This window comes from Diadema setosum, chromosome 11 (genome assembly GCF_964275005.1).
Source record: "Diadema setosum chromosome 11, eeDiaSeto1, whole genome shotgun sequence".
NCBI lineage: Eukaryota > Metazoa > Echinodermata > Echinoidea > Diadematoida > Diadematidae > Diadema > Diadema setosum.
This window is the reverse complement of record NC_092695.1, coordinates 7438088-7459012: the sequence shown is the minus strand read 5'-3', so window position 1 is coordinate 7459012 and position 20925 is coordinate 7438088. Positions and strand designations below refer to the sequence as shown.

Below are 20925 nucleotides of genomic sequence, written 5' to 3'. Positions count from 1 at the left end.
CAAGTAATTGTAATTTGTATTTTATATACGATAATGGAAAAAAGTACACACAGTAGAAAACTGGTGGCCAAGAGGTCTTGAAATTCAGTTGCATTATCTTTTCAAAAGTTATCAAATTTAGTGAAGATTGTGTAAAGGATTTTTAAGCAATGAAAAGGGGCCTCTGGGATATAATACCTAATCATACTATTATACAATAAGTGTTCTTAAAAAAAAACTGCAAAAACGCAACTTCCTATTTGTTTTAGGATCCCAAACTTTAAAATTACATAGAAGAATGGCTCTTTCAGAAAATATATAAAGATATAAAGATTGACTATGTTGACACGTTTCATCTAACGTGAGTCCTAGTGTAAAATCATGGTGTGCAACTTTTCATTGGTTTTGTGATGCACAGTCAAATATGCATACCGTTTTGTTATTTGAAATGTTGGCACTAATCTTCACCAGTTGATTGATTCTGATTCTGTCCAAACTTTTCTTGCAATGTTCAATCACACATATCAGCTGTTTTAAGGACTGAAAAGTTCTTTCAAACACCAAGCTCACTATTGAGAGTGGTTACTTTGTACAGTACCTCTCTCATATCAGAGGCATTTTTCTAATACATGTTTCAAGGCATTTCCTTGTTGAAGTTATTGACAAAGGATGGATACAAGTGTATATGAAAGAAAAGTACTATGACCTGAAAACAAACAAACAAACCACATGACACATGTTCAAAGGTATTTCCTATTTGCAGTTGTTGACAAAGAATAGATAACATGTACATGTTCATGAAAGAAAAGTACAATGAACTTGTAAATAAAATCTCATCTAACAGAGTACTTCTAGATTTGACCATGCTTTTTTATGTATAATACACACTGTATCAGTGGGTGTTTGGTAGTTAATTAGAATACACAAAGAAAACAAGAAAAAGGGTGTACATTATGCTGTAAGCAAATGCTGTGTATATTATTGCATAATCAAATATATTAAGATTTCTATGGCATACACGGATTAGACCAAACTGCAGTTTCAAAGTTCTCATTTTGAAACAATGAACTAATACACTATTATGTTCAACACAGCCAATACACCTTGTAAGGACTGCTAAGATGGATGACTTTTATGAAGACAGTATATAAAAAAAAATTTAATACACATATGCAAAGCTGGCAATTGTGCCTGGTGAAAGATCTATGGCACTAGAAGTTAGTACAAAAATATGGTGGACACTGTCACTCTTAAAACTTCATCAAAACAAAAAAAAAACAAAAAAAAATTAAAGAAAAAAGAGATTGGTACAATTGTAGTCTTTCATCTTTCCCTTACAAAGTAAACAACTGAAGACCCACTCTGGTAATGGAAACAAAATTTCAACGTGAAAGAAACTGGTTTGTCTCATTGTTGTATGCTTTATTGTGTAAATTATTACACATATAAACATTATGTAAATCACTACATACTATACATCCCTCAGAACCATATAAAATTTCTTAAGAATTCCTTGCAAAACAGGTAAATAATATATTCTATGAAATAAACAAACAAACATACGATGTGTTATGGTATTGTGTTCAATGTTTTGTTACTAGAAACATACACAGTGAGAAACTCAACTGCAGAAAAATTTATGGCTTTACTCTATTTGCACAAAGTATATTTTGATTATGTGATGGACTCTCATAGAGTCATAAAAGAAAAGCCAAGTTTGAAATAACTTGGAAACTTGAAAAGAGCAGCTAATTTTGTTTGTGCATCTTTTACATGGGTACAATCAAGTGCTGAAAAAAACTGGCAATTTGCATAGTATTTTATCACTTTGTTCAGACGGACAAGTCAATCAAAGAATGACTGGCTTTAATATCAGTCACAGCCAAAGTTACCTCGACAATAAAAACAATTAACCAGCCTTTAATGGCTAGAAATATCTAAAATGTCTCATAAAAACAAAATATTCATTTCACCTGTCACATCATACACTCAATGTAGATACAAGTTACATTGTAGTCGCGACAGTAACTGTCAAGTGTACATCCTGTAAACTCTTGATATACAGGCATCTACATAACAGAACTACATCTTTCAGGAATGAGTGACAATAAAAGCAACTTTTCCCTGAGCACTTTCATCTCCGAAGATCCCCTCAGAGAAATGTCACAGAATTGACCAATTTTCATTTAAATTCACCGAGTGGTTTGCGAACTATTCATAGTAGGTTCCAACAATGGCCGGAGTAAAACTGTAATAGGTAGATAGTGAAATGCCCCAGGTAAGAAAAAAATTTGTTCAGCTCATTGGATAGTTTTCATGATTTTGATACAGCACAACACAAAAAGCCCCAGGTCCACTATCATGTCATTGGTAGTAGACACTGGCTTGTGATATTCTGGTATCCTACGTCACAGTGAGCCTTCACTGCAGATTTTCTCGATAAAATAATGGAGTTTACATGACACACAATGTACAAAAGAGAAATTTGGCAAGGTGAGAATAAAAGGTATGTCTTAGTCTAGTCCTTTTCATTTCACTCCAAATATCTGGAACGATCGGATCACTATACTGTCAATCCACTCCACTTGGCTGTAACCTTCTGGCAACTGCTTTCCCTTGACCTTTGATCTTTGACCTCTGTGACCTCAGCATGTCAGTTTTAATCTCATAAACATTCTTTTATAGCTCATGATGGTGCCATTTTGAAATTAAATTCTTAAATACATACAATGTTACAGCACATGAATATTCTTTCAAAATTTCAGAATTTTCATAACATCTTCCCAAAGATCTTACAGCTAGTCTCATTATAGCTAAGACCTTTGTCAGGACTGTTTGGAAGTTCATAAATTGGGTCTTGAATTATTGCTTCTGATATGGGCTGTCACAGTTGACCCTTCACCTTTGACCTTTGCCTTGAGGATGATCAATTCTAATAAGCTCATATTTGCAAGGTCATGCATATGTATTCTAAATTGTACCTAGATATATGAAGTTGTTTTTGAGTGATATTGGTAACAGGAAATAACTGCAAATATGAAAAATGATTGTCACATTCTTAAAATCAGCGCATCGACAATAATCATAGATTGATTAACCCCTCATCTGGCTCTCTAAGCAAGAAAATGTTTGTCACATATGTATAATAACAGCCTTATTTAGTGCACATCTTAGAGTGTAGTACACAATTCTTGAATAATATCACAATACAGCATGTGCATCATATTTCCACCAACATGTACAATGTATCTATATTCTGGTACAGCCTCTGAAAGCGTTAAAATCTTTTGTGGAGGAAACGCGCACACAAGCTTCCAACATGGTTCATCAACAGCCTTCTGGGCAACTTGTGAGTACGTAACTTACCAACATCTACCTAACCCATGGTGTGTTTGTCAGCTGATTGGCACACAAGCTGGAGTGCTGTCTTTACTAACTGGTATCTAGATGTCTTGAAACTAATAGTCAATGAATAGAGGTTACCAAATCCGTGTAATCTCTATTGTACACGACACAGTGGCCTTTTCTGCGGGACTGAGGCACATTGCTAAAACTATTCAGTCAAGTATGGAGGGATTACTGAATGCTGAATGCTGGTGAATAATCTTGGCAAGCCTTGTGCCTGGGCACAAAAGAGGTTTAGGTGAAAGCCTCGTTGACTTTTAACCTATTTCCAACAAGATTCTGAAATTTCCATAGACTTTGCACACAGCCCATCAGCTTGCCATAGTCAGTGAGTTAATTACTGGTATATAAGCACACTACAGGTGCAGCCTGCAGGGGTATAGCCTTCTTGTGGAGGAGTCTCTAACACTTCCAAAGTTTTGTCTGTCACTGCATTGAGTATTAAAGGTATCAAGTATTTGGACCAACTGCATCCACACATCTGAAAATTGTAAAAGGATCAAAGGTCCCATTCATTTTATCATTCCTAGGACAGACTCCAGTCACTTTGTGATGAAAACTTGTAAAATATCTGACTCCAGCGCCACATGATCTGTATGGGAAGACAGTCATTGCACTTTTACTACATACACTGATGACTTGTAGCTAGGAAAAGTCTCTGGCATCATTTCGAGACTTTAACCCTATGATGCTTTAAGAGTGAGGGCCACTACTAAGGACCTTTAATAATATGGATGGAATGCATTAGCAATCATTACACCACAAAGAATCCATTAACCCTCTCATGACGGCTACGCTAAAATTCTGACGTTGTATATACAGATGTTGCCCATGGGACTGAAAGTGTTAATCTGTGATTGCTTTGGAAATCAACTGGTTCCTACGGTCAGTGCAATAATTGTTAACCCACGCTGCCATAACGTCTTCCTTTGACGTAGCAAGAGTATGGAGAGAAACTCACAGAGTTTCTTATCTCTCTCACTTTTTCTCTCTCTCTCCAAAGGGAATGTATCTCATTCTGTCAACAGCCTCCATCTAGTCATCCTGCAAGAAAAAGATGAAATATTTATGGGAGAAATCAATAAGTAGTGAGTAGAGTGTGCATCAACAGGGGTGGATCCAGGAATTCCAGAAAAGGTGGTGGGAAATAAAAAAATAAACCTGTCCCCTTTCATTTTTTATTCTTATTTCTTTTATCTCAGCAAAAAATAAAGGGGATGCACGCCTTCCTGAGTCCACTACTGACCAAGCAAAGAATTGTTCAGCTGGATTCCGTGACGTGGTTTCATATTCATTACTCAGGATCACATATTAGCTACTTGCAGGTGATTAATCTGTGTTGAGACATTTCTGAAGAGGCTGCATGGTTTTCAATTACTGTTAACCACTACTTAAAAAAATAATTCTGCACTTTGGCATAATCTAAAGCAAAGAAGACAAATGGTTCGTTCATGCTGCATGTGGATAACCCAGCCATGATAGGGGATGAAAAGTTTAATTAGACTCACTCAGGTAATCAAATCCCCAAAATACTACTACACTGCATTGCTTACTGGATGATGGTGGTTTTCAGGTATAGCTGGCAATTTAAAATATACTGATACAAAACATGTTAAAGGGTGTGTACAGTTCTGGTCGAGGTGAGGATTTAGCTTTTAACGTTTTGCGAGATATTCAGAAGCCACTCTATGAGATGTCAAAGAGGATGCAGTTCTAAGGGGTAAAGTTTATTCCATGAAAATCGGTTTTGAAATGGCTGATATATCCAAAAAACAAGGTGAAACAAAGAGATCCTAATAAAGATGTGGCATGTTGCCTTTTATTATTAGCACTTTTTTGGATATCTCAGCCATTTGAAAACCAATTTTCATCAAATAAACGTTGAATCCTTCTTAAAATTACATGCTCTTTCATATTTCATAAGAGGCTTTTCATTATCTCACTTAGGAATGTTCAAAACATGAATCCCCACCTCAACCAGTACTGTACAGTCCCTTTAAGGCATATACACTAGATTGAACAGGAATAGCAAACCATTATTATCTGGACATACTTTGTCAATCTGTCTGCTAGCCTTTTGTCAAGGCCCTCTCGCTGTATGGTGAAGAGAGCCTGGCTGAGTGAGTTTGTGCGAGGGCCTTTTGAGATCTGCTTCGCATCCTTTTGTTAGCCCTTTGAATTACCGACTTTTGCTTCCCGATTTCAGGAGCAAAAGTTGACCAATCAGTGTGTCTGTCTGCTCTAACCTGATTTGAATACAGCGAATGCACGCCAAAGACCTCCACGGGTGGTCAGTGATGCATGCGAACAGGCATGACAACATCAAGGCTGAGGATGTGGGGAGCGCGCCATTCCATTGGTCGACCGGAACCCGTTCATTTGAATATTCAGTAGGGTTCACGTGTCACGAATAATAATGTGTGAAGCAGATCTCAAAAGGCCCTCGCGCTGTCGTGCTCGGCTGGGCTTGTTTCGCTCGCCCATTACAGCGAGAGGGCCTTGACAAAAGGCTATCCGTCTGCCCACTCTGTGATGCAAACAGATATAATCCTTCAGTGTGGCAAACATATACAAGAGAAGATGCTATCACAAGCCTAAGCTCACTGTCTGAGCAGTAGGCTATGGGATTTAAATTCCTATATTCCACAAGAGTGAAAAAGAATGCAGACGACATTTGGGGGAAATGACGAAGAGAGTTCGATCTTACCCATTCATCATCGTCGACGCCCTCGAAGTCGTCCTGGGGCAACGGTTCTGCCTTCAGGGCAAGCTTGTTGGTCATGGCGGCCATGATCTGATCAGAAAACACAGAATGATCACAAGACATATAAATTCTCTTCTCAAAATAACGATGATGAAACTGATATCACTAATGATGAAAAGGGGAGGATGAAGAAGAAGAAGATGGTAATGATGATGATGATAAAACTAAAAAACAATATCAATCTGCAACAACAACGATATAAATTTCTATGAGAAGAAAGTCTATGGAGGAGGAGCAGGAGAAGAAAAAAAGACCAAAAAAAAAAAAAAAAGGAAGAGAAGAAGAAGAAGAAGAAGGGGAAGAAGAAGAAGAAAAAGAAGAAAAAGAAGAAGAAGAGTTCTCACCTCATCTCTTTTCTCGGCATCTGTCTTGTAAGAAATCTCCTTCTCACTGGAATACTTTGCCGGAGCTGGCGCTGACTTGGGAATAGAGCTCACTTCATGCCGTTTTGGGGAAAAAACAGAGAAAAATTGCCATTTATCAATGTAAATAAGCACTAATTATTCAGTGTTTCACTAGTAGCCATGATAAAAAATCATGGGCATACACAATTGGGTTGAATTTAGTCATGGCTACTTCTAACACACTAAACAATCTCTACTTATTTAAGATGATGAAGGACAACTTGTTAATCATTTGCCAGAAAAACTACTCAAAAGAATTCATCAATCTAAATAATTCTACTGAGGCTCTCTTGAATTGGCAGACTTAACGCCCTGTCCAAGATTTATCAGTTCTCAATTGCACAGATGTGCAGAACTCACGATATTTCATTCCCTCTGGACACAGGCATATCTTCCTGGGTTCTGCGTCCTTCCCGCTAAACCAGTCTGATGCGCTGAGAAGTGGTTCCCACGTAACAGTGGTGTCTGGAAAGACGTCATCTTGAAAGTACTCTTTCTGAAAGGGACACAATCACATAGACATTTTGAATTACATGCTCGACAGTGAACTCTGCGTAAGTCGATGGTGCAGATACTTCAAGTAATCGGCAAAGGCGATGAAAATAAAAAGAATCAATTCACATTCACAGCCCTAGGTCTAATATTCTTCTGTACAAGCAAAAGTTGAATATACCCTAAAGTCAATGTGATTTATATAGTCCCATCAAGATTGACTTACGTAGAGTTGACTGTATATGTACACCATGGTATACAAATACAATTGTATGCTGTAAAAGTGGAAATTGTCGCGGTGTCACGCAACCAGAAGCTAGCGTGGAAATAAAAGCATGCAAATATTTGTGTATACCACGTGTTCCAGTAGTTATTGTGACGGTCCTGATTCCATGGAATTAAAAATATGCGAAACTCATCTTATCCATCCGAGCGCGAAAATTACTCTCACCAAAATATCCACTTTTACAGTATAAGAGCATGTCTGTGTGTGTGTGTGTGTGTGTGTGTGTGTAAATAACAACATTTTTCCACAATCATGCCATAAAGTATAAGAGCATCTCTAAAAGAAATTCAAGATTAAATCCGAGACTAGCACAGGCCAGGGTAATTCCTCATTAATAACTCTATTCACTAATGATTAGCAAACAAAGCCATTCACTGACACATAAAGATTTCTGATGTACAATGAGTTCAAAACAGAATAAAATCTGAAACCTAATTTCAAAACTACACATGAAATTCACAAGATGGATTCGTAATATCATGTCCAAACTACCTCCAACAAAATTGCACATTATTCAGCTATACATCATATCAATCAACAAAACTGCACACAATTCAGCTATACATCATATCAATCAACAAAACTGCACACAATTCAGCTATACATCATATCAATCAACAAAACTGCACACAATTCAGCTATACATCATATCAATCAACAAAACTGCACACAATTCAGCTATACATTATATCAATCAACAAAACTGCACACAATTTCACTATACATCATATCAATTTCTGTACTGTATCATCTGATGCATGCTTTTTGAGTTAGTACAGATAAAACATGTTTCCATTTTGTTTTAAACTTCCACAAAGTATAAAGTTTCCATTTACCTTGACCCTGGGGAGAGTGAAATGGATGGGTTCTATTGTTGTCTTGGTCAGCATCAGAGCTCGCATGAACTCCACATCCTTGACCACACACACAGTCTTGGGCAAAAATGACAATGCCTGGACAGGGAGAGAGAGTGACCAATGTGGAATCAACACTCTGGATTTCATTGGAGCATCTTCAGTCAAACGCAACATATTTCTTTCTCAAATTTGCATAGAGAATTGATCATATTTTGTATACTTGGTTTGTCAAAGTATACAAATCTATGCATCCATTGTCCATAATCTTATTACATGCATTCAAAATATTTGTTTATGTTGGGCAAAATATGACACCACAGTAATGCTTGTTGATAAATCTCATAATGCTTGTAAAAAATATTCATTGCAAAAACCACAGCAAGAACTACACTTAGCATTACCAAAATATTACAAGATGACCATAAGTTTGCACTTCATGCCAAAAGTGCAGTCAGTTTTGACAACTTTTGCTTTAGACCAGAAGGACTCCAAGACAAGCAGTTTATGTCACTTCACTGAATTGCACAACCAATCTACAGACAACATGACCAGTTGGCCCTAAAGTTCAAATCAGTTGAGAGCTTTAACTTGAGTGAAATAAAAAAACAATCCCTTTCCAGATACCCATCTCAAAATAACTTTGATACAATATACCAAGAAGTAGGTATTTGATGTGACAGAGCTACAAGGCAATTCTGAATGAGTTAAATGTTAGTCTGAAAATAAAGAGTGAAATCTTGCAAGCACATCATTGAAAATTTGATCAAAATTGCATAAATATCAGGGAAATTATGAAACTGTGACGTTTTGTTAATTTCAACAGAACAGTTCTTGAACAGTCTATGTGAATATACAAATGAGTGAGTTATGTCATCATCTCACAACCTGCCATATACTTTGTACATAACATCTTGACATTTTCATTCGAAAAATACAATCATGCCCCAGTCTCAAATCCTAATACAGTTGAACCTCTCGTATCCGGACAAGTCAGGACTGGCGCTCATCCGGATAAGGGATGGGAGACTCAATGCTTTATACATGTACATATACATACACATGTACTGATGTAGCCCATTACCACAATGTAGCAACGTGTATACTGCAACCTTTTCATTGTTACATTTGGGGATGTTTGGGGATGTTAAAATGTCTGAAGGTAAGCAATTTGAAAGGAAATTTGATGTAATGTATGTTAATCATGTTGGAAGTAATATGTAATTCATGTGTGTTTGTGTAGGAGTTCTCAAAGAGTTGGGAATCCCCTTTTCCTCCCGTAATTATTTTAAAAAAAATCACGGCGAGATTGCATCCGTATAATAGAGAGATCCGGATAAAGGGAGGCCGGATAAGAGAGGTTCAACTGTATGTCTGACTGACAGCAAAATAACCAGGCTGAGCACAACATCGGTAGCATTACCTGAAGAGGAGTTGGGGAGCTGTAGCTAGAGAGAGAAAGGAAATATGGAGCCTCCCTGAGAACCTCCAGACCTGCCACCACTCGTTCACCCTGCAGAGGAACGAGAAAGTGTGAATGGTCAGACTTCATATATAGAGGGCACTGTCCCTAATTACTCTATCATCACCCATGCAACATTTGACGTCAAAACCAGCATATTATGCAAAATCAATGACAATATGCAGTTTACATGATAGTAACGAAAGATACAACTCTTTTGTGACATAATATATGTGCACAATAAGGCTGTTGTTTATCAATTTCCATTGCTTTAAAATAACTGGGAAAAAAGCTGTTATTATAAAAAAAAAAATGAACAAACATTGGTCATAAAAATTGTGACATTCTTGTTGAAGGATACCCGCTGGGTGTAAAGAGAGCAAATTTCAATCTCAGGACCTGCAAGAATTTCCAAAATGAATAGAGCATGAGTATGGACAACATCAGTGGATTATTGCAGGTCTCCATTTAAAATATCATTGCAATCTGGCAATTGGTGATGAGGCAAATAAAAAAAAAAATAGACAAAATACCTGTGTGACCGAAAAGAAATATAAGGGCAAAATATAAGGCTTTCACCCATAATATCACTTAACTTTAACTTTTCAGTGGTAAGGCTATGAGTTTGTTTGTCTTTATATACAACTCCTGCAAAGTTTGTTAATAGATAAAGGAAAATTTACACCTATATGGGAAGACTTTGACTTTTTGTGTTTATATCTTAAAGACTGTGCTTCTTAGCTTTATTTCTCCTTCAAAACCCACTATGGACAATTGACTCCATATTTGAAGGCTCTAATATTTTTCTGGAAAAAAAAAGAAGGAAATGATATGGAGATTCAACCTTTTCTCTCAATTTTTATTTTACATCACCTTTGCAGAAAGGAAGACCACATTGGTGTCAGGGTCATAGGTTGGCAAGAGAATTGAGGGCGTCTTGTCTATGACCTTGTCCTCCACAGCCTTCGAAAGGTCATTGGGGTCGTAGATGGACACCACACGGCAGGAGGTCCTGTACAGTGGAAGAGTGCATGGGGTCATCTTACCAATACAGCTCCGGCTCTGTCAAATCTCTCAAATTTTAAGTTTCAAATTACTCAAATATTGCATCACCTTGAGAAAATTCTACAACTATAAAAGCGTGCAAAGAATAATAGCATGTCTTGCGATAATGTACCTTATGATGCTCTATGACTCAAAATGCTTAAATCTATAAATTATTCACAAGATTAAACCTATATGCACATGATAAACATGCCAAAATAGAAGTTCATTTCAGGTTGATTTTTGGTGCCACATCAGCCCAAGTCTAATCATCGTATTGGGATGACTAATTCTGATGGAACTCAACTGAACACAACAGAACATGACACATCACAGGATGAACAGCAACAAAGAAAACTGTGTATATTTGAAAGAATGCTGGCAGAGTGCTGATAATTAATAGAATGTTCAAAGAAACAGTGACAGTCATTATTTGTATCATTATAGGACAAGCTAGTGAAGTATTACTAGCATCCATGTGGGTATGTGGTGCATGGACTCATCCACATCTATCACACAGCTGTCAACTGAATGAAATTTTGAGTGTGAACAACCAAGACATCTCCACTCATAACCAGGGTACTTATGAGTACATTTTAAGAACACAACCTTGTTTTACAACTGCATTCTAAATCTAGGTGACTTTGCATGAATTTCAATTGTGTTTAATAGACAGATTTGCCTCTAAGATCCAGGACTTATTGTAGTGTGAGGCATTATGACATTTCTGCTATATGTTAGAAAATTTTCCGGGAGAGAAGTAGGTGAGTCCTACTTTAGGTCTTGGTCCTGCAATCAACAGAGGACTAACCTGTCAAAGCCCGAGGTCAAGAGAAAGTCTCCGTTGTGGATCCACAAGATTCTTGCTCCCCTGGAACCAACAGGACCTGGTCCTTGCTGAGAATTCAAAGAAATAAACCCAAAACAAGACACATGTTGAACATTAATATTGTGCAGGAAAGTTCCTTTTTTTTTTTCAACACATCGAGTACATGTTATATACAAGAATACATTACATTGCAGGATAAACATGTGTATATACTCTCTTTTGAATAATATCATACTGGGTATCTATAGTAGCCAATCATCATTTGGAATGGGCACACCTTTGAGATAAATTGCCCCCTTACTTGATTTCAGGCTGGAATAATGCTTAGAGCTTTTAAATAGTGCTTAACTTATTCCATGCAGATGTCTTGAGTATATATGTATCACAGCCGAGCATCCTTAGAAAGTATTTGAAACGATACAAGAGAGAACATTATATATAATCTGAATTCTGGGATATCTTTTGAAAGGGAATTATTTCATCATGTGTTGGGGAAGTTCACCCACAGAAGATTCAACAAACTTGCACAAATATAGATAAATACACTGATACCTAGCTAGACAGATAGAAATATAGATAGATAGATAACAGATAGATAGATAGATAGATAGATAGATAGATAGATAGATAGATAGATAGACAGATAAACAGACAGACAGACAGACAGAAAGATACATAGAAAAATAGGAAGATAGATAGATAAACAAAAATAATATATTTTGTAGAAGCCAACTTGCAAAGATCTGAAAAAAAAAAAATCCATGTATCTACCAAATAGGTCTGTATTATTGATGATTCATTATTGCTTTGTTAACACTGAAATGTCCACACACGTCATATTCCTGTGTACTTACTGCAATGGGTGAGGTAGATTTTCTCGGTTCATACACCCTGATCTGCCCGTCCTTTGAGACCGTCGCTATCTTCTTCCCATCTGGGCTCCATGCTGCTGAAAATATCTAGAAAAAATGTTATACAACAAATCAATGATTCAGACAGACTATGCACATCTCATCAACAAAAATAAAAACAAATAAATGAAACTACAAATGTCTAGGTTTCCATGGCAAACCCTCCCCCCACCCACAAAAAAAAAGTAAATATAATAATCAAATACCTCTAATCAACCTTACACAAGATCTTCAATATATGCTGATGTAAAGTCTATGGAAGCAAGATTTCTGGTTTGATATTTTGGAGCAACGTGGAAATATTCTTTTGTAAACCACATACTTTGATTACTTGTCTGCTTTTAACAGTGTGTGGACTCAAAACTCCAGAATTTTGTTTAGAAAATGGCATGATGGAAATATTATAGTTCAACTTTTGCCCTAGGACCCAAGTCCTGAGGCAGGCCTTGAACCTTCGACTTCCTCCTAGAGAGCCCATTGAACTATCCACTGGCTCAAAACACATCTACTGAAAACAACTGTCTCCATATCTTGTAGCATACACAATGATGACCATGTCCATCTCTGGCCGTACCTGGTCAGTGTGTCCATCTAATGTAATTATCTCCTCGGATGAGGTCAGATCCCAAATCTTTAGGGTCATGTCGTAGGAGGCAGACAGGAGGACGTCCGAAGCCAGGGGGTGAAACTTGATAAAGTAGATCTTCTCATTGTGACCTGCAGCATGTCATCAAAAAAAAAAAAAAAAGAAGAAAGAATAAATGAGACTCTTCTAGCCATGTATGGGTAACAGTTCCATGCATGCCAAACATTAGAGGGAATTCTAAGCAGAACTTGTCTTACTAGATCTACTATTGATGAGTTGAATTGAAATTGCTTCACAGCATTCCATTCACATTTGTAATAGTTTGTAATGAGAGAGAAAAGGCCTGTTCTTGTGACTGCTAACCTTTCTCAATCTAAAAAGAGCTGGGTGGAATGCTACAGCTCAATCAATGATGATCAAAATGTAAACTTGAAGGTATCTCACATTAAACTTCTGCCATATCAAATCACAACAATCACATTACTGTCTAAGCTATCATTTTCACAAGAGTTTAGTTTATGCAAATGTAAGGGTACAACATGGATATTACAGTTGAACCGTGAATTCAAAAGAACTGGGAGAAAATTGCACGGCAAACTCCAAGAATCACTAGAATGAATGAATAAAAGTGATTACTGCACAGAGAGTACAATAAGTACACCTTAATTTGAACTCTGACCTCTTAGCACCGAGTCTGGCTCCGTGAGTGTGCCCTCAAAACCTTCCTCCCCAAAGCTCCAGATGCGGATCTTTGCGTCGTCACTGGCAACGGCGAGCCTGTTGTCATTGAACGGATCCCAGGCAAAGTCCATCATTGTCGAACCATTCTGAATCGTTGGCACCCCCGTCTCGGGTCGCTTGCCTGGGCTGTTGATCTGAAGAATTTGATTTGTTGTATTAAACAAAAGTCAGGCCAAGCAGATGCAAGTATCATGACAAAATTCACTGTCTTGTGAGCTATGATAGAATATCCTAAGGCTAGCTTAGAAGAAATGTTCATGACAATAGAAGATAAGTTTAACAATAGTGACATGTCCATGTATGAACTCTGACATTCATCCATGCAAGGTGGTTTAAAATCATTCATGAGAAAGTCACTGTGCATTATAACCTAAATATACTGCTGACAACAAAATAAATAATTTCATGCATACACGTTGCTACATTGAGACATACTGGTACAGCACTGAAAAATTTGAAAATTTTCATGCATTTCAGACCAGAAACTAGTGCAAAAATTAAAGCACATGTATGCTTGTAATATGTTCCTTTAATCAATGTCTTGATTCCGCGTACTTAAAAACACGTAAAATTTACCATCCCCAGCCAAGCACGAAAAATTACTCGCGCAAAAATATCTGCGTATATAGTATATGATATCCCCGATACAACACACTACTGGAAGCCTACTGCACTCACATCAATTACTGTGAGCAATCCACCGCTTCCACTGAGAGGCACCACCGCCCACTTTTTGTTGGCATGGAAACCATCGCACTCCCCAAAGACGTTGATGCTGACGTTCCTGATGTTGATGATGTGCTGGTTGCGCTGGCCCAGAGTACCCTGATAACAAAAAAACATGGGAAAGATACGGAGTGCCACCATGCCTGTGGAAGCTCACTTTGTTAACCCTATACATGCTATAGTAGGACGCCTATTGTTTGACAAGTTTTTTCATCAGTATTCAGCAAGGTATTCCCCCATAATTTAACCTACATGACTGTAGTTATGGAGTTAGCAAGTCCAGTCATATTCAGCAATGTGCCTCGTCCAACAGGGAAGGACAGAGGGACTTGGGTGAGGCGTATCACATAATCTCCATTCATTGACAATTATATACCAGACTATTCTGCCAATTGTCACAGAACACACTATGCCACGTATGCCAATTGGGGACAAACAGGTAAGAAATGAATAGGCTCTTTTATGAAGGATAATTGTGTTTTAACTGTAAATCAAACCAATATGTAGAGTTACATAGCATCTTCAAAACGTTATGAGACATAGATGACTTTTTGATGAACTGTTCCATGGTGATAACAATAACTTTGATTAAACATTTGCTGCCACCATAAGTATACGGTTACTGCTAAATAGTCATACTAATGATTGTAAGTTTATCTCACTTTGCAATTGCAAGATTAACGTCGCTCATCAACTTAAAGGTGATTCTCATTTCACAAAGTGATCAAATTGTAAAACAACTTTTGATTGGTCTCATTTCAAAGAGTCTCACCAGTATCCCTGAGCTTCAAACACAGGACAGTCAAACATACTGTACCACATGATATTTTTGCGGCTTGAAATTTTTTGCGAATTGGAGCCGATGGCCTTTTTGGCGGCATGAAATTTTCACAAGTTGCCTCTAACATCAAATGCATATAGTGTAGACAAGAACTTTTATGTGCATTTTAATTTCGTGAATCTTGGCTCTCGCCAAATTAAAATGCACGCGGACATTCCTTGTTTTACAGTAGTTTCATCTTTGGTGGTATTGAGAGAAAATGTGCATAGAGAAAATTACAACAGTACAGCTTGAGCAATGACACTGATCAGGTTTTACATCTCCATAAATTTCCATCTCTTTTGCCCTCACCTGTAAATGCCTAAACTTGGAGGTCTGGCCCATAGTGAATTTCTTCTTCGGCGAGCCGCTCGGTGCCGGCCTCGGGTCCTCTGAGGATGCGGAACTGGCCGATGCCCCTGAAAGAGTTGTTGATGCTGCAGCTGCTGCTGCTGGTGCTGATGATGATGATGATGTGGGCGCTGTAGAGCTTGGGGGTTGGGTCTCCTTCGATTCACTCACTGCTGGAGTTTGACTGGTTTGCTGTGAAAAAAAAGTGGCAAGGCTCAAGTTAGGCATCACAAATATTATTTCGAAGTCTTTGAGAATAGTGATTTTGTAGGTTGCTTTGATGAATGCGCCATACACATTACTCATTGACAACTTGCACAAAATCATCTGTTTTAATGCCACAACATTGTGGTACACTTGTCCACAACATATTGAGTAATGCAGTGACAATGAAATAAATAACAATTACAATCCAATCTGGCAGCATTCATTGCATACAATGATACACAAGTTGTCTTTCTGTCTTACACACAGCAAAAAATATTTAAAAGAATGGAAATTGTGGCTAAATTTACAATTAAGGCCAAAACATAATCAGGCCATAAACCAAAGCATACTTACTGTGTAAATAGCTGTCAATGCACAAAATAAGAAAGTCTTACTCTCTCTGTTTGGTGAAACTTTAAGATTTTTTCCTGACCATACTACATTGCAAAATCTTACTGTGCTGGGAGTTGTTGGAGCATCCCCTGAAGCCTGCTGATTGGCTGGTGAACTTGAGACTGACTGCTGATTGGTTGGTTTCTTTAGCTTTGTGTTCTGTCGTTTTGATGGATCCAAGCTTATCTTGGGAACCTGGAATTGATACACACAAACACACATCAAGATGATGATATCATCACTAGCAGGGGCGGATCCAGGAATTCTGTAAAGAGGAAAAATTAAAGGGGGGGGGGGCACATATCCCCCCCCCCATTCTTTTCTTTTTATTTCCTTTGTTTTAACAAAAAAATAAAGAGGGGGCACGCGCCCGGTGTGCTCCCCTCTGGATCCGCCACTGATTACACCAATCAAATTGACCAGTCTACTCATATAGGGCAGTGATTTGGCTCAGTTGGTAGCATGTCTGCCTTCAAATGCAAAGGACCTGGGTTTGATTCGTGAGTCTAGGGCTGTGTTTACTTCGAATCCGGCACAGGTCTCAGAATGGGGTTTTTACTATGCCACATTGTGCGCCAAAAGGAACCATGTCTGGTTCTGCTAAAATATCACTTTCCCGCTAATCATTTTGTTACAAACTTAATCTTCTACTGTTGACTTTGTTACTCTTGATTTTGACATAAGAATAACACTTTGGGTGATTTTGTACCAAATTACTGATTCTTTTTCACAGAACCAGGCATGGTTCCTTTTGGCGTACCATAGCAAAAACCTGGCCCATCGCCCGTACCGTGCTCGGTGTAAACGCACCATAACTGGGCAATGTTGTGCATAATCATACCATCCCCTCTATTTTCTCGATCTTTAAAATTGCGATAATATTCAATTTTTTTACCTCGGCATTCTCTCCTGCTAGCCACTGGGTGGATGTCAGAGCTGCCTCACCACCTGCAGTGTCCGGGAACAGCTCAGGGTAAAACTTTGAGTGGCTCTAATGTAGAAAGAGAAGAAAGTTTAACTTTAAAAAAACCCATATCAATTAAACTGTCAATGAATTCTAACAATCATTCTGCAAGTTATGGAATCATTATTGTTTAAGTAGTACTATACCTTTGATCATGATATGCTTGATGATAATAATCAGATCAAAGCTGAGGTTTACTGTGGTACATGCCCTATTTGCATTACAAAAGGTCATGTTTACAATCTCATTTGAAAAACAAATGAATTAGATGTTTGTTAGACTGTGCCTGACTGAAAGCTAAATCATGTTTGATTCCTGTGTTTGATTTCAAGCAGAAGACCTAAAACTGCACAAATTTTTCTGCACTGTTTGGAAAATTGTCCACCTGGACACAACAATTGCAGCTCAATATTTTGTGGTACATCTGGATGATGAATATTCAAAATTAATGATTCACTCATCCAGTGTTTATTGCAACTGATTGTCAAATTGCCGTTTATCAACATACATACACACTGATTATTTAATGTGATTGAGTAAGAACAATGAAGCAAAATAATGGGCATATATACTCAAGAGGGATTTGAAGCTACAATCTCCTGATTGCTGGGTAGATGTCACATCCACTAGACTATTGAGCTTGTGCCCAATACCCAGTGATGATTCTGTTCCCTCACGGCAGGGGGTACTGCATATATATTTAAATTAATGCAGTAATCAGAACTATCACTGCAAAAGCTCGGTACATCAAGAGGATAGGACACCTATCTGGCAATCAGTAGGTCACGGGTTCAAATCCCACCTGAGTATACAATGCATACATCCATGATTTTGTAACATGGCTATTACAGTGGTACTCAAAACCACTGAACAATGAGCATGTATTTTCATTAATAATGAGCAATTCGTCAATGAGATGGTGAATATGATAAGGAAATCCTGAGGTGGGAGAATTGATAATACTCACTGTGCGGGGAACTTCAACCTTCAGCGGGATGACCGCCTTGTTGGTCAGTTGCAGAACCCTGCTGACCTCACAAGACATGACGTCCAGTGCCCTCTTTGGCACGAGGCAAGTTCCTTTCTGCTGCAGGTCACTGTGATACACAGCACCTAGACAGAAATGGACAATTCATTTTTTAATGTATCAAAAAAGACATTTTTAATAATTAAAAGGTATAAGAATTCTGTTCAAGATAATTGTTTCTTATCTATGCCTTATTGTGTGTACAGCAAATAAACTTTGGATAAGTTCTTAAAGTTTCCATTCATTTTCTACATATTTTTTGAGCTGCTTCCTCTCCCTAGAAATATGTCATACCACAGTAAATAAAAACAAACATCAATAAGTCACATCTGTTTCTTTTACTTGAGATTGGTATAGACAAGGGTTAGGGCAGAATAATTTCTGGTTGCAGCAGAACTTCTTCTGCCTCTAAGTGCACAAAGTTTTTACATTCAGAAATTCTCAATCATTGGAAACTTACAACAAAAATTTTTAAATCAACACATTTTCCAACTTGTGCACAAAGTGGAATTGCATTTGAAACTTGATTATTAACATACGCCTTGGCTGTACAAGCATCTGGCCAACTGCAACTTCACACATTTATTTTCTCGGTTAGGGATAGTTTCATTATCACGATTCTTCTAAATTCGGCAGACCAACCTTCTGAAAGTCGTGTCCCTCCATCAAGAACTTCAAAAACTCCGATTCTCTGGTCGCCCTTGATATAGGTAAGGAAATAAAGCATGACAGTTAGAGAGATGGTATTGTTTTGGCTGAGATGGGGATTCAAGTTTTAGCTTTTTGTGAGATAATAAAAACCACATGTTTTATCAAATGGAAAGAGTGTACAATTCTTAGAGGAATTAAATGTTTATTTGATGAAAATAAGTTTTGAAATGGCTGAGATATCCAGAAAAATAGAAATTCCTGATAAAATGTGGAACCCGCCTTTTATCAGGGCCTCTTTGTGTTGCTTTGTTTTTGGATATCTCTGCCATTTCTAAACTGATTTTCATTAAATGAACTTTCAATTCCTCGTAGAATTGTATATTCTTTAATAAAGCATATAAGTGGTTAAATCCTATTATCTTGCAAAAACTTAAAATCTGAATCCCCATCTCATCCAAAACTACACCAACCCTGTAAATATCTAAAGCAATACATCTGTTTCTTTTACTTCTTTCTTTTTTTTTATTGAATACTACTGCATCTAAGCTGCTATATGTGACCCGCTACAAAAAAATGATCCTAAAGTCGCGCGAGGTCGATTATTTGAAAATTGCATGATATAATCCGCTAATCTTTCTGCTTTAAATTGATATATAACACATTTTATAAAAATAATCGGCTGCGGAGATATCAATGTTTAAAAGAGAGCATGTCGAGACGTCTGGAAAATCACTGTTTCGAGAAAAGCGCCCTTCAAGTCTTCCTTTCGACGCAATCACGACCGAGGGACACGCAAGTCAGTTTTCACCTCTGGACAATAGAAGGTAAGCCCTAGCAACCCCCGAAGAGTTCATTCAAGCACATCAGCGTCGGCGGTCTCCTCACCAACCAATCAGTGACCAGGATGTGAGAAGCGGCTGAGCATCTAGCGCACCCCGCCCGCACGCACCAGTCGACTGGGCAGTGTGCGAGCTTCACGCTTCGGTTAGCAGCAAGCAGCAAACTGACCGATGAGAACACTCTGGTCGTTGTTAGGGGCGGAACCTATCTGTGGCGCTCAATCCAAATTTTGGAACCAGTTTCTGCTTCGCTGAAACGCCAAAAAACATGGCTCAGAAAAACATTATTTTTTTAATCTTTCCTTTGATCATTTGGCTTCAAAATTTCGACAGATGATAGAAGACATGTTAGACTCCAATAATATATCAAAATCAGAAAATCGTAAGTTTTGACCAATTTTAATGCTCTGACTTCAAACTCGATTTTCACGGCTTCGACCGTGCGCGACTTTAGGACCTTTTTGTTGTAGCGGGTCACATATCTTAATACAGACAAATCCACAAAGAAAAAAAAAATGACCCAATTTGAAGAAGAAGGGGGTGAAAAAGCAATGACCTGGTAGCAACCAAAGATGGTCCTTATCTGCACAGCATCAGTATGAGTTCTACAGGACACTCCACTGAAGGTCTTTGATAAGATAACACGCACAATGCACACACACACACACAAACAAATAAGAACAAAAACAACATGAACAACAACAGCAACAACAGCAGCAGCAGCAAACAACAACAACACCAACTTACCTTTCCGCAAAGAAATAGTAGCCCTGAATCAGAGTCGTACATGGGGATCAAGATTCTGCAAATGAATGAAATTGGACAAGCATTAACCATAAACCCCTGGTGCTAGTACATATCTCACTCTCATTCATGCTGTGAAGAGTTGCTTTACTGGTCATTTCCTCACTGTTTAACCTATTGAGGATGGACTGATTTTGCTACAACATGCATTTCCCATTGACACCTGCACGAGTATACTTGGGACTCATCCTCAATGGGTGGGTTAGTAAAAATTTTAAAAAGAAAAACTTGTGTTAGCTTTGAGTCGCAACAATTGGTGACAGAAAAGCACAATGAGCCAGTGTTGTCTTGATCTCAGAAACAAAAATCATTCCGCCTAAAACCCTACTCAGATTTAAAAAAAAAAAAAAAAAATTAAGCCTTCAAATCTTTGAGGTTACGGCATT

General features: G+C 37.9%; 1 protein-coding gene across 1 annotated transcript in view; it reads right to left on the bottom strand.

Annotated features, from left to right (window-relative positions):
- Positions 1-4034: 4034 nt before the first annotated feature.
- Positions 4035-20925, bottom strand: part of LOC140235245 (coronin-7-like) — a 33911-nt gene continuing 17020 nt past the window's right edge. The window contains exons 9-26 of the mRNA XM_072315276.1: positions 20483-20537; positions 18888-18945; positions 18186-18331; positions 17150-17245; positions 16318-16449; positions 15616-15810; positions 14436-14582; positions 13696-13891; positions 13005-13147; positions 12374-12478; positions 11502-11587; positions 10520-10658; positions 9608-9697; positions 8167-8283; positions 6913-7048; positions 6493-6584; positions 6092-6178; positions 4035-4428 (exon numbers count right to left, since the gene is read on the bottom strand). Of these exons, the coding sequence (XP_072171377.1) occupies positions 4420-4428; positions 6092-6178; positions 6493-6584; positions 6913-7048; positions 8167-8283; positions 9608-9697; positions 10520-10658; positions 11502-11587; positions 12374-12478; positions 13005-13147; positions 13696-13891; positions 14436-14582; positions 15616-15810; positions 16318-16449; positions 17150-17245; positions 18186-18331; positions 18888-18945; positions 20483-20537 (2029 nt within the window). The 3' untranslated portion in view covers positions 4035-4419. The remainder of the gene's footprint in view (positions 4429-6091; positions 6179-6492; positions 6585-6912; positions 7049-8166; positions 8284-9607; positions 9698-10519; positions 10659-11501; positions 11588-12373; positions 12479-13004; positions 13148-13695; positions 13892-14435; positions 14583-15615; positions 15811-16317; positions 16450-17149; positions 17246-18185; positions 18332-18887; positions 18946-20482; positions 20538-20925) is intronic.